Source organism: Theobroma cacao, chromosome 1 (genome assembly GCF_053813885.1).
Source record: "Theobroma cacao isolate CCN51 chromosome 1, ASM5381388v1, whole genome shotgun sequence".
Classification (NCBI taxonomy): Eukaryota; Viridiplantae; Streptophyta; class Magnoliopsida; order Malvales; family Malvaceae; genus Theobroma; species Theobroma cacao.
In genome coordinates, this window is record NC_142639.1 from 5,903,878 (window position 1) to 5,931,863 (window position 27,986).

The 27,986-nt window shown below is 34.0% G+C and overlaps 5 protein-coding genes and 1 non-coding gene across 7 annotated transcripts; 2 read left to right on the forward strand and 4 right to left on the reverse strand.

The window, feature by feature from the left end:
* Positions 1-4,904: 4,904 nt before the first annotated feature.
* LOC18611651 (pentatricopeptide (PPR) repeat-containing protein) lies at positions 4,905-9,469 on the reverse strand. The gene is made up of 2 exons (XM_088802913.1): positions 6,436-9,469; positions 4,905-5,433 (listed from the first exon to the last, which is right to left on the reverse strand). Exon 1 carries the CDS (start codon positions 9,210-9,212, stop codon positions 6,864-6,866), a length of 2,349 nt encoding a protein of 782 aa, XP_088659039.1. The 5' UTR covers positions 9,213-9,469; the 3' UTR covers positions 4,905-5,433; positions 6,436-6,863.
* A 133-nt stretch (positions 9,470-9,602) lies between these two features.
* On the reverse strand, positions 9,603-12,532 carry GGT1 (gamma-glutamyl transpeptidase 1). The gene is made up of 7 exons (XM_018114446.2): positions 12,275-12,532; positions 11,705-12,051; positions 11,082-11,600; positions 10,752-10,987; positions 10,315-10,579; positions 10,062-10,199; positions 9,603-9,966 (listed from the first exon to the last, which is right to left on the reverse strand). Exons 1-7 carry the CDS (start codon positions 12,306-12,308, stop codon positions 9,736-9,738), a joined length of 1,770 nt encoding a protein of 589 aa, XP_017969935.2. The 5' UTR covers positions 12,309-12,532; the 3' UTR covers positions 9,603-9,735.
* Positions 12,533-16,691: 4,159 nt separating this feature from the next.
* LOC18611653 (translation initiation factor) lies at positions 16,692-20,164 on the forward strand. The gene is made up of 6 exons (XM_018115222.2): positions 16,692-17,180; positions 17,431-17,766; positions 17,849-17,895; positions 18,369-18,431; positions 19,313-19,445; positions 19,719-20,164. Exons 1-6 carry the CDS (start codon positions 17,054-17,056, stop codon positions 19,733-19,735), a joined length of 723 nt encoding a protein of 240 aa, XP_017970711.1. The 5' UTR covers positions 16,692-17,053; the 3' UTR covers positions 19,736-20,164.
* Positions 20,165-20,221: 57 nt separating this feature from the next.
* On the reverse strand, positions 20,222-23,699 carry EMB2453 (Tetratricopeptide repeat (TPR)-like superfamily protein). Of its 2 annotated transcripts, none has more exons than XM_007048024.3 (3): positions 23,299-23,699; positions 21,419-22,675; positions 20,222-20,768 (listed from the first exon to the last, which is right to left on the reverse strand). In XM_007048024.3, the coding sequence occupies exons 1-2, from the start codon at positions 23,635-23,637 to the stop codon at positions 21,548-21,550; spliced, it is 1,467 nt and encodes a 488-aa protein (XP_007048086.3). In that variant the 5' UTR covers positions 23,638-23,699; the 3' UTR covers positions 20,222-20,768; positions 21,419-21,547. The 2 variants fall into 2 exon arrangements, with proteins under 2 accessions (XP_007048086.3, XP_007048085.3); XM_007048023.3 differs by having other exon boundaries at positions 20,222-20,778.
* Positions 23,700-23,819: 120 nt separating this feature from the next.
* TRNAW-CCA (transfer RNA tryptophan (anticodon CCA)) lies at positions 23,820-23,891 on the reverse strand. Its single transcript has one exon. It is a non-coding gene; the product is annotated as a tRNA-Trp (tRNA).
* A 1,841-nt stretch (positions 23,892-25,732) lies between these two features.
* On the forward strand, positions 25,733-27,831 carry LOC18611655 (cytochrome P450 71AU50-like). Its single transcript, XM_018114403.2, has 2 exons — positions 25,733-26,934; positions 27,074-27,831. Exons 1-2 carry the CDS (start codon positions 26,056-26,058, stop codon positions 27,701-27,703), a joined length of 1,509 nt encoding a protein of 502 aa, XP_017969892.2. The 5' UTR covers positions 25,733-26,055; the 3' UTR covers positions 27,704-27,831.
* Positions 27,832-27,986: the final 155 nt, after the last annotated feature.

Genomic DNA, 27,986 nt, shown 5'->3' on the forward strand with positions numbered 1-27,986 from the left:
TAGGAGAACATTTTCAGGGGTCCCACCAACCACTCCACAATCTTACCTTCCGAAGAGATTTTTAACGAATCTGACACAGTACCATATATTTTTGTATTTCAGCTGAATAACATGCAGTATATTAAAGATTTTGCTTTGGTATTGGTAGTTATAATTGTTTATTTGTGCAGTACGGTCAACATTTTTGACCTTACTGTAAGGTCAAATAATAAAAACCGTATCATCTATAAAATTAAATTGCAATCACAGATTTATATTTAATAAAAAAATTAGTAAACCCATTTAACCGGTTAATAAAAAAATAAAATTAAAAGAATTAGAGAGTCCACAAAGATAAAGACTCTCTAAGAAATAATAAAAAAATTAAAATAATTATTATTAAAAATAATCATTAAAAAGATTTGACGTAAAATTATAAGAATTAACATAAAAATAGAATAAAAATAAATTTAAAATTTCAACGTAAATGTGTGAGAGTTAAAATAACATGTCAATTAAGTAAAAAAATATAATTTTTAGCGTAAAATACCTTCATTTTAAAATTTTGATCAAAATTATACGAAAGTTTATTAATTTTCAAAATAGACACTTTGTCTCAAAAAAATATTTTTTACTAAACATGTAAGTCCAACTATTAGTGAATCGTTAGTATTTTTATCAGTTTGATAATGTGACAAAGGTAAAAAGATAATTTTACCCTTAATTAATTTTAAAAATTATTATTATATAAATTTATTAATTTTTTATTAATTAAAATAAAACTCTCACTTGGGGAGCACCAGCCAATGCTCTCCTTTCTTGGGTCCGATTGGTGTTCCTTATTTTTTAAAATTTTTAAAATATAATAATAATTTTTAAAATTAATAAATAAAAATGGGTATTTTAGTCTTTTCATAATCTCTGTTAACGTTGTTTGCACTCTTGAGATAGAGTGTTTATATCGAAAACTAATGAACTTGTTTGGAATTTCGATTAAAACTTAAAGGGGTAAGAGTTTTTTACCCTAATTTTTACTAAAAATAAATATTTAAATTTATATTCTAAGGTTAATATAACAAATTCAAAATTTTAACGTAATTGTGTGAGAGTTAATATAATAAATCAATTATGTAAAAATAATCTATTTTTAATGAAAAATAAATATTTAAATTATATTCTCAGATTAAAAATATTTAAAGATATATAAATTTTAATTTTAAAATAAAGAATAATACGGATAAAAATAATTATAGTTAAAAGTTGTCATTAAAAAACTTTAATGTAAAACTGTCAAAATTGACGTAAAAACTTATAAAAGTATAATAAATAAATTTAAAATCTTAACATAAATGTGTGAGAGTTAATGTAAAAATTCAATTAAGTAAAAAAAACTAATTTTAATGAAAAACAAACGTTTAAATTCATATTCCCAAGTTAAAAGTGTTAAGGATATATGAATTTTAATTTTTAAATAAAGAGTAATAAGAATAAAAATAATTATAGTTCAAAATTGCAATTGAAAAGTCTTATCATAGACATATAAGAATTGACGTAAAAACTTATAAATGTGAAATAATCAAATTTAAAATCTAAACATAAATATATAAGAGTTAATGTAACAAATCAATTATGTAAAAAAAATATTTTTAATGAAAAATAAATATTTAAATTTATATTTTCGGACTAAAGTATTTAATGATATATAAAGTTTAATTTTAAAATAAAGAATAATAAGAATAAAAATAATTATAGTTAAAAGTTGCTATTAAAAAATTTTAATGTAAAACTATAAGAATTGACATAAAAACTTATAAAAGTAGAATAAACAAATTTAAAATCTCAACATAAATGACTGAGAGTTAACGTAAAAAATCAATTAAGTAAAAAAAACTAATTTTAATAGAAAAATATATATATTTATATTCTCAGGTTAAAAGTATTTAACGATATATAAATTTTAATTTTTAAATAAAAAATAATAAGAATAAAAATAATTATAGTTAAAAAATACCATTGAAAAATCTTAACATAAAACTGTAATAATTGAGATAAAAACTTATAAAAGTGGAATCGAAAAATTTTTAAATCTTACTGTAAATGTGTAAAAGTTAACATAAAAAGTTAATTAAGTTAAAAAATAATTTTAATAAAAAATAAATATTTAAATTTATATTCTCCAAGTAAAATTTTTTAATGATATATAATTTTTAATTTTTAAATAAAGAGTAATAAGAATAAAAATAATTATAATTAAAAGTTGCTATTGAAAAGCCTTGACATAAAAATGTAAGAATTGATATAAAAACTTATAAAGTTGAAATAACCAAATTTAAAATCTTAACGTAAATATGTGAGAGTTAACATAACAAGTCAATTATGTAAAAAAATATATTTTTAATGAAAAATAAATATTTAAATTTATATTCTCATATTAAAAGTATTTAACGATATATAAATTTTAATTTTAAAATAAAAAATAATAAGAATAAAAATAATTATAGTTAAAAGTTGCCATTAAAAAAATCTTAATATAAAGTTGTAAAAATTAACGTAAAAACTTATAAAAGTGAAATAAATAAATTTAAAATTTTAAAATAAATATGTGAGAGTTAACGTAAAAATTCAATTAATAAAAAATAATTTTAATGAAAAATAAAAATTTATATTTATATTATTGAGCTTAAAGTATTTATCGATATATAAATTTTAATTTTTAAATAAAAAATAATAAAAATAAAAATAATTATAATTAAAAGTTACCATTGAAAAGTTTTGACGTAAAATCGTAAGAATTGACGTAAAAATTTATAAAGATAGAATAAACAAATTTAAAATCTTAACGTAAATGTGTGAGAGTTAATGTAATAAGTTATAATGATAATTTTTATTGAATTAAATTAATTAAATATAATTTTAATATTAAAAGAATAATATTCTTATATTTTAAGCTAAAAAATAGAATAAAATTTAAAATTAAATAACATTTAAAATAAATAGATATATTTAAAAATTACTTACCTTGTTAACTTAAAATGGATAAGTTTAAAAATTATAAATATTGTTTGCCTGTTAACCTTATACAAGTTTTTATTATTTTTTTTAATTATATTAATTGATCTTACAATAAAATTGATTTATTGTAACGGTCACTATAATTTTCTTTCAAATATTAGTGAATGTTTAAATTAAAATGTAGAACTTTTAGGCAAAATTTTAATTAAATAAAAAATGAAACTAAAAATAATAATAATTTGATATTAATTTTAAACCACCCATGTGCAAATATCGTTTATATGAAACCTTTTCACTCTTCAATCTTCAAAGTTTTTATTTAAATATTTGTTACCATCACCAAGTTCTGTACCAGTGGTTACTCCGCTCGAGTTTTGCGACCGTTGCTCCCTTACTCATCGAGGCTTGGCTATTGCCTTGTCGATGAGATATACGTCACACGCTTCAACACCATTCGTTTTTTAAGCTAATTTTGTTTTTAAAAATTTTTACTTTTCTCATTTTCTTTATCAATATTTTTGGATATTTAATACTTTTATATTTTCTAAATTTATATTTTTCATAATTTTATTTAACTTTTGGACATCAAAAACAAAGATACAAATGAAACCCGAAGAGTAATACTTTGAAGCAATGGTTAAAGTTATTATTTAAGAACTATAATATTTAATATAATAAAACTATTATAGTCTAATTACTTTTAATTATCATAACTTAAACTCATTACATTTATACGTAAAAATCGAATTGAATATATATATATATATCTCTTAAAAGTAGTATTTACTATCTTAAACATTCAATCTGTTCAGTAAAATTCTAAATAAAAAATTGCATTCATCACAACCTCTACAGCTATATAAAGTATTTCCCCATTTTGATTTCTAACAAATCAATCTTGTGCATACTCCCAACTGTTTTTGGATACATGTGTCTCCCTTGTCCAATATAAGCCAATTATAAACCATCATTACTTCTGCTTAGCACTAACGTTGTGTCATTGTCCAAATGGCACGTCAAATCATACCAACCAAGTTAAGACCCTAATGGCCAACAAGAATATAGAGCAATTTTTCCATGATTTCACCAAATTTAAGAGATTTATGATTTGATTGAATCAAAGTATAGGATTGGTTTGAAGCACTTTCATCAACTATAAGCTAATTCAAAAGAAAGAAAGAAAAAGAGATTGTTTGTTCTAGAACTAATGTCAAAAAGTTGTACATGGTTAAAAAATTTAAATTATTTAAAAATTTGAAATAAATTTTTATTTTTTATTATATTCAATTAAATGTATATATTTTTATTTTGAATCAAATAAACTTTTATACTTAATAGTTGATTAATTGTTATTAATTAAAATATCAGTTATCATTTTATGTCATATGACGCTAATGTAACATGCTAATATATTATAATAATAATAATAATGTGACATACTGATGTATTATTTTTCATCTTTCACGTCAATGTCACATTATTATGACGACATCATTATGTAGATATAAAATGATAAATGATATTTAATTAATGTGAGTTAATCAACCGTAAATTATAATAACTAATTTGACTTAAAATAAAAAAACAGAAATTTAAATGAACATATTTGAATTTCTTTAAATAGTTCATAAACTTTTTCAAGCATTATACCTATTAAATTCCACTTTCTTAAAGTCAGTATAATTTTAACTTTCAATATTACCCTTCAACTGCTATTCAACATAACATCAATCTGTTCATATTGCCCTTAACTTCAGTGAATTCGCACATAGCAGAGTTGTTCAACTTAACTGAAAGATTAGTAACTTGTGAGGAATAAGAATGGGTAGAAGTTTTATTAGTTGTTCTACAAATATAAAAACAAAATTCTTCAGAAATTCAGAAAGAGGAAAAGCAGTAAACAGAGATTCAGAGGTCCTAAAGGATGTCAGTAATCATTGTATCAATAACATCAGGAGTCAATGAGGGACAGTGAAGCAGCAATTTACATTCATAAAACATAGTATACAAACCAATTTCATGAATTTTCGACTCCCTTAAGCCATATTCTTCTTCTTGCCCTGGGAAGTTGATGCTCGCATGAGGTCACTGCTGTTAGATACTGATTTACTGGTTGACATGTGAATGACTGTTTCTAAGATCTTTTAACAATTTCTCCTTTACAATCTTCACTGCAATATTCAGCTAATTAGCATAGTAAAGAAAACCAGCCTTTTCTGATTTCCCTTTTTTCTTTTCTCTGTAAGCAAAAACGAAGTTCACTGCCATTTTGAACTGAGATCATTACCATGTCTCTTCACACACGTTCAAGGAGAGTAATATGCATCATGTATACAAAAAATGTTGGGAGTCTTGGTCAGAGCAAGCTGCCGTATCCTATTACCAGAAGTAATTGGGAGAAGCTCCTTAGAAACAAGAACCAGAAACATAAGAGCTTTTAATCTGCAGCTCCAAGACAAAGCACCCTCAATAAACAACACAGATAATTTTGAAAATGATGCCAAAGTTTGACATTGCTCCAGAAGATAAAAAATAATAATGAAAAGAGAAAAGAAAAAAGAAAAAGAAAAGAAACCATTCTAGACATTCTGATTTAAGTTGACCAAATTGCTTTCAAATACTTAGTACTTTAAAGCAAAATGAATTATTACCCCTAAACTGCTGTAATTATAATCAGAGCACTCAGAGTAACATTAATGCAAATGCATGACTTGTGCATACATCCATATGTAGCAAGGCCTATAAAATTATGGGAACCATAGAAAGAATAGTACAGAGAAGGTGGAAAACTAGTTTTGATATAAAAGAGGGGTGTACAGCAAACCAATGAATAGTTTCTCTCTGAAATTAATACCATAGATACACTGATATTCATAACACCATTATGCCACCACTGTGCTAGTCAATCAATCAAGTCATTAGAAGATATAACAGCCTATTCTAATTCAAAATGCAAAATGGTACTGTAGGGGTTCAAAATCTTCTGATAGATCCGATCTTAATGTGTAACCTGTGCGTGAAAATGCAACATAACTGATTACTATTTTTTTTCTTGGCAAGGAAAAGCCATTACAGAATAACTGCTTATATTACATCATGCTCGTTAAGGGCATCCAATAACCAGAAGCCTGTTCCCCTCCCCCACACATTGAAACAAAGTAGGGGGTAGATGATCACAAATTCTTTTTGTGCCAGCAGCTGACCGTTTATCATGGAATTAGAAGGCAGAAGTCAAATGCTCACCCATGCAGATAAACAAAGTAAATGTAGATGAGGACGGTAATCTTTTTGTGCAAGAAAGTGACTGTTTATCATGAGAATACGAGGTAGAAGTCTAATGCATCATTTATTTCCATATTCTTTAGAAAAATAACAGATGTTGAATACTTTCATTATTCAAAAGAATCAAAACAAGCTCAGAGCCCAAAAGTGGTTGAAACTTACAGGGACTGAGGAAGCTCTACCCTATTTTATGTGCTGCAGAGATTGATTCCAGAGAGAGATTAGCTATGTTCTGCGGTGAAATCCAGATACCGTGCAGATATACTTGAGAAATATATTTCCTTCAAGAAAAATGCCCAACCTCAGATGGCATTAACAAGGGTAGCAATACATTGTTGTGTCTTCCTGAAACTAGAGCAGCCAAGTGCAATCAACATACATGCTCAAGGCCACAAGAAGGCCACAATATTCAACTCCGCAATCATGTGTTGAAGCCAAGAAGCAGAACTCTAGAGGCAAGTCCATCAGGGTGGAATTCACTTGAAAACTCGTGAAAGAGTAGCTACTGTTTGATGTCAAGGATCAACCTCGTTAACAATAAATAGTATTGGACTTTTTGCTGGGTTGTTCTTTCCAACTCCATCCATTACCTACCAATAGTCGCAACAAGAACACAAACCATCCTTGAAATGGTGGAAACGAGTAGCATCTCTTATGATAATTTCTCTGCCAGAGAGTTTAGATATAAATTTAATGGCAGAGTGGCAGTCATTACAGACTCTGAGATTTTTCATGATCCTCAAAGTGGTGTTCTCAGGAGTACTTATTAGTGCAAAAGCAATGGCCAATTTCTCACTATGATGTTTAAGCATCTGCTCCTTAACTTCTTCCTCAAGGTCATGTAATACTGATTCAGTATCTGGAACAAAGCCCATCTTTTTTATATCTTCCCATATCTTTGCCATCATCTTGTAGACTTCATCTTTCTGTGGATGAAGCCCATCCTCAGCTCCGAAGATATGGACTTTGTTCTTTATCTGAACCCAACTAATTCCTTGTTCTTTCTTCACCCCTCCATCCTTCATTAACTTGCGAATTTTTGCAGCATCTTCCCACTTTCCACAAACTGAATACAAATTAGCTAGGGCTGAGTAGGCCCCACTGTTGTCAGGGTCAATACAGAGCAATCTTTCTGCTGCCACCTTTCCGAGGTCTACATTCTTATAAACCTTACAAGAAGATAAGAGTGAACCCCAAGTTATAACATCTGGTTCAATGGGCATTTTTTCAATAAAATCATATGCCTCTTGTACCAATCCAGCACGCCCAAGAAGGTCAACCATCAATGCATAGTGGCTTAGTGTTGGTTCAATTTTGTGAAAATCTTTCATCATATTGTAATACCTGTGGCCCTGTTCTACCAGTCCCACATGTGTACAAGCAGAAAGCACACCCACATATGTTATATGGTCAGGCTTGATTCCAGCTGCCAGCAATTCTTCAAACAGCTCAAGGGCTTCTTCTCCAAGACCATGTTGAGCCAGACCCATTATCATGGATGTCCAAGATACAGTATCTCTGGACCAATGTATCTGACTGAATATTTGCCTTGCACAATTAATGTTTCCAGCTCTAGAATACATGGTAATTAGAGCGTTGTTCACAGAAACTGAGGATGCTTGTCCAGTTCTTATCGCACTTGCATGAATTTGTTTGCCATGATCCAATGAAGTCAAGCTTGAACTGACACTCAACATGGCTGCCAGAGTGAAGTTGTTTGGTTTTGGACCATCTCTAACCATTAATCTGAATAGCTCCAATGCATCATTATTCAAGCCATTCTGCAAGTATCCAACAATCATGGCTGTCCAGGCAACCACGTCACGGTCTCTCAATGTGTCAAAGATCTCTCTAGCTGGTTTTAAATCTCCAAGCTTAATATATCCATCTAATAAGGATGTAAATGCAATGACATCAAGGTGTGAAATTCCACTCTTCTCTACAATCTTTTGAGCAATTTGAACCCCACCGGACTTTGCATACATTGAAATCAAAGCATTTCCTACTGGTCCATATGTATCAAATTTGGTGCTAACAATACGAGCATGAATTTGTTTCCCAAGTTTCAACATCTCAAGATTGGCACAAGCTGATAATGCACTAATAAACGTGAATTTATCAGGAAGCAACAAAGAATCCTTCAGCATATTACCAAATGTACCCAGAGCATCAAGATCAAACCCATGTTGATTGTAACCTGCAATCATTGAATTCCATGTCACGATATCTCTCTCATTCATCCTACAAAATTGTTCACGTGCAAGATCAACTTGACCATACTGCATATGCAATGAAATCATAACATTCCAACTCGACGTATCCCTATATCCCATCCTATCAAAAATAACCCTTGTTATCATGGGGTCACCTGACTTTGCATACATATTTAACAAAGAATTTGCAACACTAACATAACTACTAAGCCCAAACTTAACAACACAAGAATGTACCTTTCGACCAATATCTAAAGTTTCAATAGCAGCACATGATGCAAGTACACTAGTACTTGTGTACTGCGTTGGCGTAACTCGTTCTTTAATCATTTCATCGAACACTTTTATAGCACTTTGGAAATGACCCATCTGATTATACCCCACGATCATTGTGCTCCACGAAACAGAATCAGGATTCGGTATCTTATTAAAAATTTCATTGGCTTCAGCCATTTTACCCTGTTTGGAATAAGCTGATAAAAGGGTGTTCCACGAGAAAATGGTCTTCACAGGCATTTCATCAAACAAGGATTGAGCATCGTAAAACGACCCGGTTTTGGAGTAGACATTCATGAGATTGTTCAGTAAGAAGACACTAAAGTGAAGCCCGGCTTTTATTATTCGAGCGTGGATGGATTTTCCGGCTAAGAGGTCTTTGGATCTAAGGCTTTCTTGGAGGAGACAAGCGGTGTGATATGACAAAGAGGATGGGTCTGGGATGTTCATTTAGATAGCAGATTAAGAGAATAAATCAGTATTAATAGTAATTAAGAGGTCTTGGCTTTGTCAAATCGTGATAATAAGTAAAAATGATGTGGGTGTTTTCTTCTTTGTAATTTAGGTTTGAATAACTGAACTGGCGGGAAATAGACTAATGACGTTAGTGGCACCACAGAACTAGAATATTGGGAGGGAATAAAGCAGAATGCCCTGTTTTCCCCTTTTATACGGGTGAAATGAAAAGCTCCTTTCCCATTTTTGCCAGAGTGAAAAGGTTGACTCTGTAGGCAAAAAACCTTTCCTTTTATAGAATACTCTTTTTTGTCAGAGTATTTGCTTTAATAATTGGTGTATAATTTCTATTCAATGGGAAAACTTGCAATACTCTTCTCTAAATTAAAATAAAATCTACTCAAGTTCCATTAGCTGGCGAATTAAGTTGAGTTCCAATATTCAATCGCCACCATTTAAGCCCACAGCTAGAAGAGAGCAAAGATCTGCCTCTCCCACATTCCAACCAAATGACTCATCAGAAACCGGCAGGGAACCCTCCTTTTCTTGGGTCACTAACTGCTACAAGGCCTCCATTTCCCTTCAAAGCATCTAATTTATGAACTATAAATTGGCAGATAGTCCCACCGGCTAGGCCCTGTAGTACATGACCCTTCTTTTGAAGGTCTCTCCTGATATGTGCAGGAACTTCAAAATGGTCTCTAATAACAGTTGTCCAGTTCTCATATGTCACCACGTTGGGTATCAGCTGCATAAAAACAGTGAAAACGAATCAGATACTTAGCCTTAGCCATCTAGCTTAATGGTTAATCAAGAAGCAATGCCAAAGGTTTCAGCAACAACCTGATGGTAGATCCTTGGTGCCATGACAGAAGAGAGAGGATCCATCCCCCGAGCAAAATGGTTCAAGAAAACCCCTGCAGTCCCTGCAATGATATTAGCTCCTCCACTTGCACCCACCACACCACTCAGCCTCTCATCCTGCACCAACATACATAACATCCAGTTTCACAAAATGACCAAACAGAAATAGAATAGAAAACCATTAATTTTGACGAGTTAATTAGATAAAAAAAAAATGTTCGAAGCAGCAAACCTTCAGTACTATTGTAGGTGTCATGGATGATAAGGGCCTTTTGCCAGGGCGGACGAAATTGGGTGGTGCTGGGGGTGGAGTATTTCCAGAGCTATTTGTGGGCATGGAGAAGTCATCCATTTCATTATTGAGAACTATTCCTGTACTTGGTGACAGAATTTTTGAACCGAAGTATGCATTCACTGTATTAGTCATTGATACAGCATTTCGCTTGATATCAACAATGGCGACATGGCTGGTGCCGTGATCATGGATTTGGTTCCACCTGCAATGCAAAAAATTGGAAGACAAGTCAGCAGTAAAGTTAATCTTATGAAGAAAAGGCATGCATGAGAACAGAACAGAATTTAACGAAAATTTTGGCAACATATAAAAGGGAATTTGCTAATTGCTATGCTGTGCCTGCCTGTGCTCTGTGGTTGAATGAAGCATTTTACCTTCCACCATAGTGACCGGGGCCAAAAGTCATGTTGTCATAAATGGTTTTCTTCAACTCCTCTGCAAACTTCGGAGAGAGCATATCCGCTACAACTTTAGAAACATCCACAAAATCAGGATCACCCAGATTCATCCTCACCGCAAATGCATGTTTCAAAGCTTCAATGAGTCTATGGGTTCCAAGTGAACCTAAAATACCGGAAGGGACTCCATATTGAGCAAGAATGTTGAGTACCTGTTACAGTCAGATCAAAAAAGCCCAAGTGATCACATTTCCTCTTTGTGGAGAAATTATAAGATAGGCAAAGCATGCATGAGAATACACTTACAAGCATCATTGAAGCACCCCCTGAGGAAGGAGGTGGCATGCCAAGAATTTTAAGGCCCAGAATATTAGCTGAGATTGGTTCCCTCATTTTAACTTCATACTTTTTCAGGTCATCCACTGTCAGTATCCCTCCAGCTTTCTGAATATCTCTTACCAAATTAAATCCAATCGACCCATTATAGAAAGCATCCACACCGTATATTGAAATCTTTCGAAGAGTTTCTGCTAGTTTCTTATTGTAACAGATGTCACCTACTTGCAAAAGCTCGCCATTTGATGTGAAGATGTCACGGAGCCCCTTATCTGCCAAGATTGCTGACTTTGTACTTTCCATCTGTATCTGGAGATATGGTGAAACTTTGAATCCTTTCCGAGCAAGATTCTCGGCTGGCTTCACAAGCCTTGCCCATGGAAGCCTTCCATGTTCTTTCCATGCTTTGTGAAGGCCTGCAAGTTCCCCTGGCACAGCTACAGAGAGGGCACCGCTAGCCTTTAGAGTAGCATTGCCAGCATACATATTCTGAATGGAGAGAAAGATGGAAGGATTAATGAAGAACATGCAAAAGATGGATTCAACATATCAGCTAGAAGAACAAGTAAATTCTGTCAATCAATTTTGTGCACCTGGGAAGCTTTCATTGGAGCTGTTTCTCTCATATCGAATGCTTGTGCCTTCCCATTAGATTCCCTGACAAGCATGAAGGCTCCTCCACCTATGCCACTTGATGCTGGGCTTACAACGCCCAAGCAAAGCGCAGCAGCCACTGCTGCATCAACAGCATGACCGCCAATCCGAAGAACATCCATCCCGATTTTCGAACACCGGCCATCATCAGTAGCAACTGCACCATGACGCGCAACAATCTCCTCACGTCTCTGTTTGGTAGAAGCACTTACTCCATCCAGGCTTGAAGTAGCAGGGGACACAATAAAGAAGAGAAATAAAATGGTGGTCCATAACAATGGCACAACTGCAACCAAGAAAATCCAGGATTTTTGAGTTCCTAAACAAACAGATCAAGTAATTACCCTACTACATGGATAAACAATATGCTCTTGATACACTGTGTCTAATTAAAATTGAGCTTCATAATTTACTTAAAATTGAGGGACTTGCTTACAATGCCATCTTCTAACAGGAAAAAGAGCATTAGGAAATCACATCAAAAAGAAAGGAATAGAAGAATTGCTTACATGACATTTTCTTCTCTCTTTTGTGGTTCTTCATCGTCCTGTTTTTCTCCTTCTCCTAAGATTATGCAATGAAATTAATGCAATTGGAGTTGCACAGGAGTTTCTAGGTCACATGTTGACTTTCTACTTCGGCATAGGTGTAAATCAAACGTGAAAATTTTATTAGTATGGAAACAAGTAGGAAGCCACTAACCTAGTATGCACAGAAAACAGTGTTGGCAACTGGATTCATTGATCAACTCTTACATTTATCCACATTTAACCATTTGAACCATTTAAGCTTACAGGCTCATCACTTTAGTATTTCACATTAATAAAGGCCAAGATCGTTCATCCAGGTATGATTGGTGTTGAATAATCTTGTCTGAATCGGCATGCAATTAACTTTTGGACTCTATATAATACTTATAGGTAACTTGAATTTAAATTATTCGAATCACAACTTAAATAATTATTTTAAAATTTTATATTCGATGTATTGTCATTGTATAAATTTTATACAATGAATTAAATATTGCTACATTGTTAATAAATAAATTTTAAAATTAAAAATTCTCAAATTAATTGATAGTTATATAGATACTATAATCAGTATATTAAAAATAAATCTTTCTTTCAATGAGTTGTTGCTGGTTCAATAATTAAATTTTTTATAAAATTAATTGAGACGACAGCAGATCCCTCATAATGTTGTTTAGCTTTTAGCATTAATTGCTCATACCTAACCTTATCCCATGTCAAACAAAAACCGTCCTTGGCAGCATTTTTCTTTTTCTTTTTGAATTTCTTTTCACGTAAAAAAATTCATTGAATTTCTCTAATTTTATTTTTACCAAGTGTTCCCTTTATAGTAGTTAAAGAAATTAATTGAAATTAAGAACTATACTAGCTATTTAATATATGATTCTATATTTGATAATAGTAAATAATATTATTGATTGGCACTACATACTAAATTTATCTATTATCGCATATTTTGAATTTGTGGAAACACAGTCAAACATAATTAAAACGTTGTAAATATTTCTAAAGTGTGAGAAAAATAACTGTGGCAATTCGGAGGAATTTGCATTACATTACAAGTGTTTGAATAAGAAAATATTTGAAGAATATTAAGACATGCAGCTTAATATTGGCATGTTAATGCTGACATTAGAGAAGGAAAAAAGAAATAATGGAGACATGACATTGAAAGTGAAAAAGGTAGCCTAATATATTTGTTGAAAATTTTGAGCTTTAGCCAAATATGAATGAACCACCATGATTTTTTTTTTCTTTTTCTTCATTTTTCTGTTCATAACATGCTTAATATTAGATTGAACATTTTCTTTGATGCCATGTTCTATATTTATGGTGTGGGTGTTGAAATAAAAGTTGTTATATAAGAAGATTTAAAAATATTTTTGAATTTTTTAATCATTATAAATAAAACCAAATAAATAAATAAAATTATATTCCACTTTTTGGATCAATGATAAATATATGAATCTGTATAGAAAAAGTTAAGTTGGATCGTCCTTTTCTAAAATTAAAAAAAAAAAAAAGAACTATAGAAGATAGTACCAAGGGCCAAAGTATACATAGAGTCCAACAATTTTTCTTTTTTTTTTTTGCATATTCTTACTTTTCTATCAAATGAAGAATTATTAAATATTTAAGTAAGGACTAAGGCCCCCCGTGTGAATCAAGAAATGAAAAAGGTTTTGATATCTTATTGAAAACGTTGGTTAAAACCTAATAAGGTCCTAAAATGAATTGAGCTTCTTGTTACACTCTATTAATGGGGATTTTTTTTTTCAAGCACTGAAATTACTTACTTTTTCCCATTGTTCTCCATGGTAGTGCACGAAAGGCCTCCACAGTGGACATGCCCCATGTGATATATACCTTATAACAGGTAGAAGCCTAGCTACCAATATGATATATACCACCACTTCATTTCCAAGAGTATATATACATTCTAAGAGCTAAATGCCAATAATAGTAGGGATGTATATATACATGTCTATCTCCAGGGTGGAGTTGCAAAGAAGTATCCTGGTGGATGCTGGCTAGTCTGTTTCGAAAGATTGAATCTGATCAATATTCAAATGCATTAAAAATTAAGGAAGGGGACACACGTGATGGATGCCATTTTTCCAATTAAAAAGGACAGAACATCATCATTTTCCCTGTTAAAAATGACAACGTAATCTTTCATGCTGTCTTTCGATGATGTCCAAGTTTTTATGTTAAAATCTTTCTTTGAGTGCTGAGGTCTCTGTCCACCAAAGTAGCTTTGGATTTGAGCTTTGAACTAATTAATTATTTTTCTATTATTGAAACAACTGCAAGTCTTGAGAAGCTCCATGCCCCTTCTCCATTGCTTAGTTACTAACTGTAATAAACTGCTTTGAACTATAAATTAATTCATGAGTTAGGCAAGTAGACGAAAGTCTCAAAAACTGTCATAGCTGTTAGCAGAAAGCATCATTACTGAGAGATGGGCAAAGAAAAATGTATCGGCATAAAACACGTGCAGTAGTGGGCGTCATCATGCGCGCAGACTTGTAATTTTCAAGCTGGTCCTGCGAGATTCAACGATTCACATAGAATCATTGTCATTCACGCAAGATTTGCAATAGAATTATTGCTTCATCAACCTGTCAAATTTACACTAACTTGAATGCTACACGTACGAAACCACAGTGTCTCTACTTGTTCATTTCGAGTAAGATGCTATTATTGTCATCCTTTTAAAATTGCTTTCTTGGTGCTTGAGTTCTGATGAGAACTGTAACCAAAACTTACAGTATTACTATATTTTCATACTTATCATTGGAATGCCCTCTTTATCCGGTTGACCATGCCAACTTTCCATCACAAAAAGCTTTTCAATGTCCATCTAGTGGTCCCAAGTCCTAACCCAATATCTATCCGAATACAGTAGATAAATGTCGTCTAAATAAGTTGTTAATTGTCAAGACCTAGCTAGGTGGCTAGTCATCCAAAACCAAACCATAGCCATTTTTATAACACATACCGCACAAAAGTATCATTAATTGGAATTAATATTACCAGTGCATGCCCTATCAAGATATGACCAAGCGGTGGTATTGAAAGAGAGTTCAAATTCACATGACATGAAGTTGAAATTCAAGCCGGAAGCCTAGTGCAAAGGGTTCCTTTGTGCAACAAGTAAAAGGATATATCGGAGATGTATCAAAGGTGATGAAAAGAAAGATTAGAGTAGTTCCTGAAGTTTTGAATGTCAAAAAAAAATAATAAGTGAAGAATTAGTGAGTAAAGAGATTTAGAGAGAGAAGTGAAACGTGTTGTATTAGCTTTGGAAAAATTAAACCTTTAGATAAATTATGAAGGCTCTATATCTATAATGTCAAAAGAAGTAAAAATTCAAGAATAAGCTTTAATGCACATAATGAATAAACTTTATTTAGAATAGTTTTAATACACATAATGAGTAACATTTATAGTAACTCGTTATGTGGATATTAAAGTGGTAATTTTATTATATAATATGAATAACGATTAGAAATTGATAATATGAGCGTTGAAGTAATGCGTACTTGATGACTATTAATAATATAATAAGATTTATTTTCAAGCTGAAAGTAAGATAAAATAAGAAGTATATATAAAAAAGTACATGAAAAGAAAGTAAAAAAGATATACTTGAAAACATATAAGAGAATAAAATAAAAGAAGAAGGTGTACTACAAAAAAAATAAAATGGAGATGAGAGGGATAAACACTTGTACTCCAAAAAGTACAAGAAAATAAAATAAGAGAGAAAAACACTTGTATTTCATAAAAAAGATTATAAAAAAACCTTTTAACCATTTTGATATCTAAGCTACCAAAACCAAACTCTGTAAAACATTCCGAAGTGAAAGTAACTATAAACCCTACTACTTATTCCAAATTACTTTTATTACTATTTGCGTGAAGCAATTGTTCTGCACGAAATAGTTATTCCACTTGCATTAGTTGTTCCGTATGAATTAACTTCTCACTTGCTTTAGTTGTTCTACGTAAAACAATGTTTTGTTTTTTTTAATTGTTTTCATTATTCTTTTTATAACATTACATTATAAAATAACTCTTAAAAAATTGATAATAATCAAAATTAACTATCTACACCCGATAAGCTAGGCATCCTCTGGTTCACTACTCAAGTCAGGCACGAGACACCAGGACTGATTAACATGCATTCCCATTCAAGTTCATTGAAGCCTCAATTTATCTTGGTGCTCTAAATTTTAGAAAAGAGAAATAAAACAATTTTTGAATATCTCCATTCTTTTGAGTGAAGGAAAATGGCATAAAGCCCAACTTATGCCAAGTAAGGTGAAGCCCATGCCAGGCCCAATATTAATGAAATAATTTCCTCCGCTTTGATCGTATTCCTGCGTTCCAGGCCAGGAAAGAGAGAAGAGAAAAGAGAGAGGAAATTCAAAAGAAGAAAGCGGGACTTTCCTCTCAAGAACAAATCCAGCCATTTCCACATCTCCTCCAAATTTCTTTCTTTAAATTTGTAATTTTCGTTTTGGTTATTGACTTCTGTTCTTCTTAATGAATTAACGAATGTATTCCTTGATGACTCGACGGCTTTGTTGTTAATTTCCTTGTTCATTCTATTCTACCGCTCGTCGCTCTTTACCGTCGAGGGATGCGCTGAATTGGGGTTTGCCCCCTAAATTTTCTTTAGCAAAATTTAAATCTCGAGAGTTTATGTGCTTAGCCTACTTCAGGCGACAAACCCAGAAATAATCAGTGTAAATGGCGAAACGTAGAGCCAAAAGAACTGTTAAAGAGGTTCCAGCATCAGCTGAACGCAAAGTAGAGGACGATGACAAAAAGGGAAGCCAAACTGAGGAGAATGAAGAGGGCTTAATCGACCAGGAAGGTATACTTGTTCTTCAATCACATTTTCATATGTAGCAAACATGTTCGAATTGGTCTTACAGTTTGGGTATCTGTGCATTTAATCTATTTTGCTTTTTACCATTTATTTGTGCTTTGGAGTAGCTTTTGACTTTTGAGAATGTGAAAAGTTGATACCAAAAGGTAAGCTAAGTGATTGAACTATGGAAACTGTTTTAATATTGCTCAATTTATTGATGTCATTCTTTTATTATTATTTTTTTGTGTAACAGTTGAACGGCAATGTGCTGCGATTAGGGCTATCCGTGATGTGGAAATTGAACATATGCTGACTGCATTGCGTTTACTGCGCTCATATTGTAGTGAGGAGCAGCTGCAAACACCTGCATTGCAATTTTTCAATGAAAATCTTCCAAATCTGTCAGTTGTAAGAAATGCGGAAAATGGACAGTTTGAAGTGCGGTGGAAACACGAGGACGGTAACATATCCGTTCATAATGCAGATGGAAGAGACATACATTCTTCTCTTTTACATCGCATGTCCATAGCTTATCCTCACGGTGCTGGTATTCCTTCTTTTGGTGGCTTTGAGTTGACAACTGAAACAGGTAGTTTAAAATTTTTGGAAACAATTAACTTTTGATTTTTCCACAATAGTTCTGTCTGAAATATTTGCTTTGTTGGTGGCAGAAAGAACAAGCCTTCTACAGGGTGACAATCTGCAGATCAAGGACTTTGTATGTTCTCTTTACCCTTCGTCTGCATCTTGGAAAAATGTAGAAAGTGGTTGCCTTTGTTTCTTCCAAGAACCGAGTAGCCTTGAAGTTACAACATTCAAGGATGCTTGGATGTTGCTATATTTGTTATTATCTTGTTGATTGGAGGCTTTCTTTTTTTTAGAACTTTTTTTACACTATATGTCCTTCAAGATTCTTTTTAATGGCAAGTTAGATTCAAGCAATACTTTCGTTATAGGTCATTTTGCATCTCTTATGTCTGAGCAACAATTTTCCTTCCTCTTTGAACATAATCTAATCGTCGAGAAACAAAAATTAGGTTTCTTTGAGGTTTTACTCACATCATATCTTTGTGTATTATTGCAAGATTTAGACAATAAAGACAATAAAGCTTGCGTACCTGTCATCCATCCATTGATGTTATAAAGTGACGAGTTTATGTAATTTTTCAACTTAAAATTTCTGTTTTGTAGCTTTTGGAAGGGACATCAGACAATCAGATGTTTGGAATGCATGATGCTCTTCGAACTCCTGGGGTTTGTATCCTCGTCCTATTTCCACCTTTTTTGTTTATAAACGTGGATTCTAATTTATCATGTTTTTAGGGGATGGGGGTTTGGTGGAAGGTCGCATTCAGTAACCTTTTTTCTGTACCCTTTTCCATTTTCTGAATTGATGGAGCTTTTCTGAAAAGATTGTGTTTAACATTTTATTGGGATGCTTGCAAGATCTGGCTGAGCTAAAGTTTCTTATGATAACTTTAAGTTTTGATTTATTCTTAATATCAAAATCAATATGACAATTAAAATGGAAAAGAGTTATCATGATGAAGTAGACCATCCATAATTGGCAGGGAAAATGTAACTGTGAAAAGATTGCTCCTAGTTGTGAGGTAGTTTTGCCATTTAAGTCCTTTAGTGCTTGTGCCAAAGATTGAGGATGAAGGGGCTATCCTCTATCATGTACCTTAGCCATTGGATTGAAAAGGAAATGGGGGAAGACAAAAGCTTATTCTTATGAAACATTTAGTCATTAGATAGTTTAATTGCAAAATTCATCCAATGTCAATGATGTGCTGTTCTAATTTGGTATGTTGGATAGTTATGATAATTACACTTTTTTGGTTGTTTAACACCCTCAACACCAGTCTACCTACCTAAGGATGTTATTAGCTTAGCTAATTGGAAGCTTCACAGTTATGAAACCCTATCAGAAAAACAATTCTCTCCCCTTTAGAACTATCACGTAATCCCTGATTATTATACTGAGAAACTAAAGAAGCATGTTTTGTTTTGGTTTGAAATTTAAAATATTATTATTTTCCTTTTGCTGCCATAGAGCAATCTAATGGTATTTCTAGATGGCTTCTATTAGATTATCATTCACAGAATGGTTTATCTTATTGCTATTATTCCAGGTGACCAGCCAAAGGTTATCAATTGGGATGACACCCAAAACTCTGAGGTTGCCTAAGCCTGGGGAGATGCTTCTTTCTGTCCATGGCTCACCCCTTGGTGTGTACAAGGAGGATAATATGGAAGCTATACATGGTATGCTTTTAGTTTAGTGTATCTATTTCTTTCAGACTTTCATGGCCAATATTCTGCAGGGTGCTGCTTTGCTTTTTGCTCATTAGGTGGAAGTAATTTGAAACACCTGAATGATCAAATCTTTTTGTTTCCCTTATTAAAACATATTTTTTTTTTGAAGATTCCCTTATTAAAACATAATAGTTGATGCATTGTCCTTTATATGCTATATGTTCTTGAAATGCAGATACTTTCCCTTTGTCATTGTTCTGATTTCTGAAATATTGCTTGCAGAGTCAGAGGAGGGGTGATTGACTTCAAACTGTTCAGCCAGTTATGATGGTTAAATCTATTCAACTAGTGCAAGAAATTTATAATGTCCCTTGCCTCATTGTTCACCTGGTTATTATTGTAACTCACTGATACTTTTGAAGATGACCTTGCTCGTGTAGGATGATAGGATCTCTGTTATGATATCTTCCTTGTAATCACAGATAAGTTAGAGCTGCTTTGCCATATTAATCAACTTATGGTCACACGAACAGTTATCCAGATATAGGTCCTTTACACTTCCCTCCATTCCGTTTCTTTCTACAGGTAGGGATTCCGATTTATGGAGGCTTGTATTTAAATCCTTTTACCCTTAGACAATATGGTTGCACTCTAAAACCAAACAACCTAAACAGCAGTGTAATCCCTCGATTTGGAATCCTATTAGATAGACCAGTAATTTCCTCTGATATCTGCAAGTTATCACTCATGAAACAAAAGCTCAGCAACATCCAAAATCCTAAGTCTTAAAAAGAAAAAACTACAGATGCTTTCATATTATTTAATTGGATATACAACCAAAATTTAAAACGTTATTCTGTCACAAAATGGAATCATTGATGCAAGTCTACATTCTACAATGTTACTTTTATCAATGAAGCAGCTTGCTTGTACATCTCTCTTGTAGAGGAATTATTCCTATTGTAAGTCATTGAGAACAAATCATAAAAACATTTTAGACCAACCCCAAATCAATAGGAAGACAGTTTCTTTATTCAATGCTACAGCACACTTCACTATACCATCTTAGTTGCCCATCATGAACGTAGCAAAGTGCTCCATAATGGAGCATGTCATGCTGTGAACATTAATAAACAGAAATACGAGGAGCAGCACATATTCAAAACTAGCCTCCAAATTCGCTGCTCACAATTGAGGAAGCCTGCAATGCATAAAATGTTATGCATTCTTCCTTCTTTTTGTCTCTGCATGCACAACTCACTGTATTTGAATTAAACTGCACACTTTGACAGAGCTAAATTAATTTTCAGACGGAAGAATCGGTTGGTTGGCCTGAAAAACCCTACAAAATAAATGAATCCAGTTATTGAAAGAAGATGTCAAAAATCAAATTTCACTTACTAAAGATTCTCTCATATCAGTTTAATGAAACAGCTGCACAAACTACTTTGTAATTAAGAAGACACTGACTTCTTTAGAAGTTAGTCTGGCTGAAAACTATGTTCAGACAGTGGCAGACTGAACAGCAGGATAAATAGTGGAAAGGTAATGAAAACAGGATGCTATTTGGAAGAAGGAGCTTAAAACTAAGATAAGCTAGACATCAGAAAAGAATAATGAGCCAATATTACGGGCAAGAAGACTGCCACTGGATCCTTTATTAAATTAAAAATCTTCACGAAACCTTCTACTTCTGAAAATTTAGAATTATGCACAAGCGGGTGGTGGTTTGTGGCATATAGATGCCTGAAAATATCATGCTTAATATCTTGTTGACAACTGCTGCAATAAAGTGCAGGTTGACAAGCAGACAGAAAGCTTCTGCACATGACAATATGATTAAAACTATGAACTATGAGCAGAATTTGGCAGATACTATTATATTTTCAAATAAAAAATCAGGCACAGAAAATGATTCACATTAAGAAGATATAGGCTTAGCATATGCAACTAAAACATAACACAAAATAGGAGACACATACCACATTTGGTGAGGACAACGGTCAATCAGTGTGGAAATACAGCCAAACTTGATAACCATCCAAATGCAATACACGCCTTGCTTTGAATCACACTTAGTTGGAAGGAGATCAGAAGAATAAAAAAACCAATCAAATAGTTACTTCCACATCAGTTTTTGCACTTTTCTCTGGCCTGTCACCAATTGTGGCACTAACAGAATCAGGACTAGCAGGTAAAGATCCAAAAGCTTCTAGAGCCTCAAGGAAGAACCTCTTATTAGGGACTATACCATCTTTTTCCATTTGCTTCACCAACTTCTGCATGAGGTCTTTCATGTTGGCCTTAGTGTAGGCCTTATATAGAAGTTTATATGTTGATGAGTCACGAATCACCCCCATCTTATGTGCATTCTCAAAGAGCCTATCTGCTTCCATATGTAGACCATTTCTGCAGTAAACTTCAAGCATGGCATTTAGGGTTGAAACTCTCATCTCCTTCCCAGAGTTGACAATCCCATCAAATATTTCCCTAGCCCTAGAAACACAGTCACAAAAGCCATACATCATTATAAGACTCTCATAGGTAATGAAACTTGGTACGTATTTCATATCTGTCATCTTTTTGAAAACATGTTCTGCTTTCTCTTTAAGCCGTGCCTTCCCATAGTTTATGATCATTGAATTAAATGTAGGGAGGGTAGGTTTTTGCTTGGAGCGTAACAAGCTCTTAAACACTTGTTCCATCTTATCAAATTCTTGCTTCTTACCATATGAATCAATCAGCACATTAAATGTAATAGTATCAGGCTTACACTGATTGCTTTTCATTCGAGAAAGAACAGACTCCATCTCTCTAATCATCCCATTTTTCCCGTATGCATCCATCACACCGTTATACGTATATATATCAGGGGCAATAATGCTCTCTGCAAGATCCTTAAACAAAGCATTAACCTGATCCACATTTCGAGCTTGAGCAAAGGCTCTCAAAAGGATGTTGTATGTGACAATGTTGGGTTTACACCGTTCCATTCCCTTCATCTTGTTAAAGTACCCCATAGCTTTGTCCAAAGCCTTCGATTTGTCACGAGAATGGAGGTGGGCTGTGATAAGAGCATTGTAAACAGAAACATCAGGCCGACAACCACTATTACGCATCTCTGAGAAGAGCCACATTGCCATTCTAGTTTGGCCTTTCTTTCCCATAACTGTAATTAATTTAGAATAAATCCCATTATCGGCAATGTACCAGCGTTGTTTCTGCATCCACCTGAAAACCTGAAAGGTATACAATATGTAAGTAAACAAACCATTTTATTTCATTGAAGGCCATTACCAAATACCAACAGTAATGGCCCTCTTTTTAAATTGTGCTTGCTTCAATTCAGGCGATTCAAAACCCAACCGATTGGTCACTTCAAAAACTTAAATTTCCAAATATATAAAAACTCAAGATGAATACAAAAGCTTCCTCTCAGCTAACTAAAACTCCAAGATTCAAGCTCTCTCATATATTTCATGGTATTACAAGCAAGTAATGATGTTAATTAAGTTCCATTTGGTTACTGCTTTTACTACTGGCCTTTAACTAGTATTACTTATTTCTTTGCTTTCTGAAAATTGTTGTAAAGCAAAAGTAAATAGTAGCAAAACGTAATGTTATAATTTATTAACAATTAAACAGACGACTAAAATACCATTTTAATTCTAACATATTGCTCAAAATAAATGTAAAACACCCTTCATTTTATCCAAAAAAATTAATATCTTTAGTATTTAATTTTTCAAAAAACATTTTTTACCCAAAATTATATCAAGAATAAACCTTAAAATCACAATCCTAAATACCCAAAATATTAAAATGGACCCAAAAAAAAAAATAAAGAGAGAAACAAACAAACCTCAAGACACTGAAGCCATTTATCCGTTTTCCCAAGCTCTTCGAATAGAAGAAAACAGTGCTCACATCTCACAACTCTCACGTATCTGTTCAATGTCTTAACCAACGGCTCTTTGTCGCTGAAGCTTCTCATTAAGACCCGAACCAGTTCCAGAGCTTCCGGTTCCTCGGCCTTTGAAGAACCCGTTTTCCGCCTGGGTCGGGTCGTAATACAGGATATTCGTGCTATGGGTCGGGTTGAAAGATGACATGGCTGGCTCAGGGTGGATATGTAAATTTGTGAGAATGGAGAATGGAATGCGGGGAGTTGCAAAGAGCAGGGTGATAAAATTAGGGGCATTGTTTTTTCTTTACTTTCGCCTTTCGTTGTTTGGATAAGATAAAGGCTTCGGTATTAAAATGGCGGGGATTGTAGGGGGCGTTTTACAAATATGGAAAGTTTCGATGAGGACTGAAATGACGAAAGGGCCCTATATGTGGGCAAAGTAGCCAAAAAAGAGGATCCGCTTGGGATCGGGATTTTGAACCCGACGTGAATCGAACACGCAACCTTCTGATCTGGAGTCAGACGCGCTACCATTGCGCCACGGATCCGCTGGTGTTACAGGCTCGCCAGTAATTTAATTTAAAAATTATAAATATAATAATATAAGTGATTAATGAAATAATAAAAAAACATAATGCCTTCAAATCTTATATTTGAGTCCTTTTATGTCATACTAAGTGATAAGTGATAATTTCCAAAAAAAAAAGTTGATAGTGGTAACATTTGAACTATACAAATAAAATATATATGAAAAGAAAGGGATTTTACAATTATTTTTTTATCATATATAATACAAAGAAAACAATGAATTGTTTTCTTGTTCATTGGAGAGATGATGCGTCAATCAAAATAAACCAATGTCATTCGTTGGCCGGCATATGAAGGACCAACGATTTTCGTTTGATTAATATAGTAATATGATAAAAATAATAAAATAAAAGGAACTTATCAAGTAATTTTATCATTTCATTATAAATTTTAATATTCATGGCCTTTCTTTGGTGGTAACATTTTTCAATTGCATGCACTAACAATTTGGCCTGGTGCTTATAATAGCTGCCTCAGCCTCAGGAGCTGCGGAGCTGTTCCTCAAGACATATGACCCTGTTTTTGCTAGGAGGCCATCTTTTTGAAGCTGACAAGTATATTACTTACAGTCAGCAGAACTTGTCCTTCTCTCCCTACGTGTATTACTGGCCCAACATGCGTAACATATGCACTCTAAAGTTGCCTAGTAACCTTAAAACCATTCTTTCAGGTCCACTAGAAAGGATCAGCTTCATCCCTTTGATTGACTGCACTTTAAAAGGCCACCTGTGAGTTGCTGTTGATCTTAGTGTTGAGGTCTCATCTCTTAGTACTGACATGACTTGCAGAATGGTGCTGGGAAAGAAATATTTAGCATTGAGCTTCATTTTACTCCTTGCTCACAATACAGGACATCCTTGTGGCTGCAATGGACACTTCAGCCACTGCAATTGAGTGGACATTGTCCGAGTTCATCAAGCATCACAAGCAATGGATAGAGTCCGAAAAGAATTAGAAAACGTGGCAGGCATGCAGGGGGTGTAGAATAATCAGACTTGGAGAAATTGGAGTACTTAAACATGGTTGTGAAAGATAGCTTTAGGCTTCATTATGGTTTCACACAGCCAATAATTCTCGCATCTTAACGTATGGGCCATTGGTCGGGACCAACATGTACTTACTGATGCCGTGTAGATATTTCTAGAGAGATTTATTGGAAGTCAACATCGATATTTTGGGACGCAACTTCCAACTAATCCTGTTCGGTTCTGGCCCCAGAGGCTGCCCTGGAATGCGACTGGGTCTGACTATTGTTCACCTTGTAGTGTCACAATTAGTTCATTGCTTTGATTGAGAGCTTCCACAAGTTGTGCATCGGTGCAAATATTATCTGATTGGCGCTTTCGGTTCATTTTTTTGTACTCAGTATTTAAATAATTTCTTTGTCTCTTGTAACTAGTTATGATTCCTATTCCTATGATTATGATGATGACATGCGAGTAGCATATAGAAGAAATATGCTGACAATTCTACTGAGATTATTTAATCAAATAATTCCTTATGAAGGCACGGTGATGCTAATAAGAGACAAAAGCAAGAAAATTGATAACTCAGCTACAGGGCACCACAGAGCTGCAACGTGGCTTAGAGACAAAAAATGACAGAACAAAAAAATTTACGATCCCCATCTGCTTATTAATGCGGGCGGACACTTTAACCATTCAAATTCCTTGAACTACAAGGACAAGGGAGAAGAAAAATCTCACAACTTGTCTTTAATCAAAATACAAGGAGTAAGGACCAAGTAAACTGGCAATCATTCAACATTAAAATGATATTTTTTCCTGTTTATTCAGAAAATTTAGACCTTTTTGGAGGTTTGTCCTGCTCAGACATAGACCAATACATCTCCGACAGAGTTCAAGTTTGTGTCATACTATGACTTCGTACTTGATAAAAATAAGTATAATAATTAAATATAAGCAATTGAGTGTTGAAGTTTGCTCCTGTTTGTTTTACATTCTGTCTTGAAGCCCCAAACCATGAATATAAGTATCCCAGTTGCAGAGGTAAAGACCAAGTCTAAGGCTTTTGCCCTGCCTTAACAGTTGAAATTGGCTGCCCCCCTTTCAACACCAGAGATCTCAACCTTAGTCGAAGCAGCTGGTCAAGCAAATTCCCACTATGGACTGGACGTGGACAACTCTTGCAGTCGCGGCACTGATCTTTTTCTTTCAATCACTGGTCTGGAAAAGAAGTGCCAAAAATAAGAGATTACCTCCCGGTCCGAGAGGTCTTCCTATCCTGGGAAACCTTCTCATGATAGGGGACAAACCTCACCGAGATCTTCAACAGTTAGCCCAAAAATATGGCCCCATTATGCACTTGCGCTTTGGCTCCATGCCTGTAATTGTTGTCTCATCCCCTGAAGCTGCCGAGCAGTTCCTCAAGACATACGACCTTGTTTTTGCTAGCAGGCCTCCTCATGAAGGTTCCAAGTATATTTGTTACAATCAGCAGAACATATCCTTCTCTCCCTACGGGTCCTACTGGCGCAACATGCGTAAGATGTGCACTCTGGAGTTGCTTAGTAACCTTAAAATTAACTCTTTCAGGTCTATGAGAAAGGAGGAGCTACATCTTTTCATTGACTGTATTCAAGAGGCTGCTTCTGCTCGTGTTGCTGTTGATCTTACTGCTACGGTCTCATCTCTTAGTACTAACATTTCTTGCAGAATGGTGCTTGGAAAGAAATACAATAACGATGATTTCGATGAGAAGGGCTTCGAAGCTATAATTCGAGAGGGCATGCAAATTGGAGCGGCTTTTAATATAGCTGATTACATCCCTCTATTTAAAGCACTCGATCTTCAGGGGCTAAAAAAGCGCATGAAAGCTGTTGCCAAGGTTTTTGACGACTTCTTTGAAAAGGTCATTGATGAGCATGTTCAATCCAAAGATGAAAACAGAACCAAGGACTTCGTTGATGTCATGTTGGGATTCATGGGATCAGAAGAAAGTGAGTACCGCGTGGAGCGAGACACTATCAAAGCAATAATCTTGGTACTCTTCTACATCTCGGCAAACAGAATTTTTTTGCCCCTGGATATAGGAGTCCTAAAACCAGAATTTATCTAAACTTTTTGCATGGGTACCTTGTCAGGCTTTGAGTAATTATATTTGTTTCTCACGATTATTGCAGGACATGCTTGTAGCTGCAATGGACACTTCAGCAACTGCGATTGAGTGGACACTATCCGAACTCATCAAGCATCCACGGGTGATAAAGAAAGTCCAAAAAGAATTAGAAAATGTGGTAGGCATGGAGAGGCTGGTGGAAGAATCAGACTTGGAGAAACTGGAGTACCTAGACATGGTTGTGAAAGAAAGCTTTAGGCTCCATCCAGTGGCACCATTGCTGGTCCCGCACGCGTCTGTGGAGGACTGCACAGTTAATGGCTTTCACATACCCAAGAATTCACGCGTCTTCATAAATGCATGGGCAATTGGGCGGGACCCAAATATTTGGACTGATGCAGAGAAATTCATTCCAGAGAGATTTGTTGGAAGTGACATTGATCTGCGCGGACGCGACTTCCAGCTAATCCCATTTGGCTCTGGCCGCAGAGGGTGCCCTGGAATGCCACTGGGTCTCATCATGGTTCGGCTTGTTGTGGCACAGTTGGTTCATTGCTTCGATTGGGAGCTTCCAGATGGTATGTTGGCAACCGAATTGGACATGACTGAGGAATTCGGACTAGTTAGTCCTAGAGCCAAGCATCTCTTGGCTATGCCAACCTGGCGCCTAAAAACAGAGAAAAGGGCTGTTTAATTTCTACAAATAATATATTTCCTGAGTATGTTTGTTGCTTACTGGAGTAATGTCTCAATTTACATGCAAGTTTTTGTGAATTTGTCACAGCTGACATGGTTAACAAATAAGATCTGGATTTACCTTTTCGTTTTGGATATATATCCAACTTGAACAAATCAATCCATAAATGTAGATGAAGGCCCAAATCCACAATATTCAATATTCAAGTTGTGTAAGAACAAGAAATGTTGATTCTATGTGTTTTGAAGTACAAGCTCCTCAAAAAGGGATTTGCAGTTTA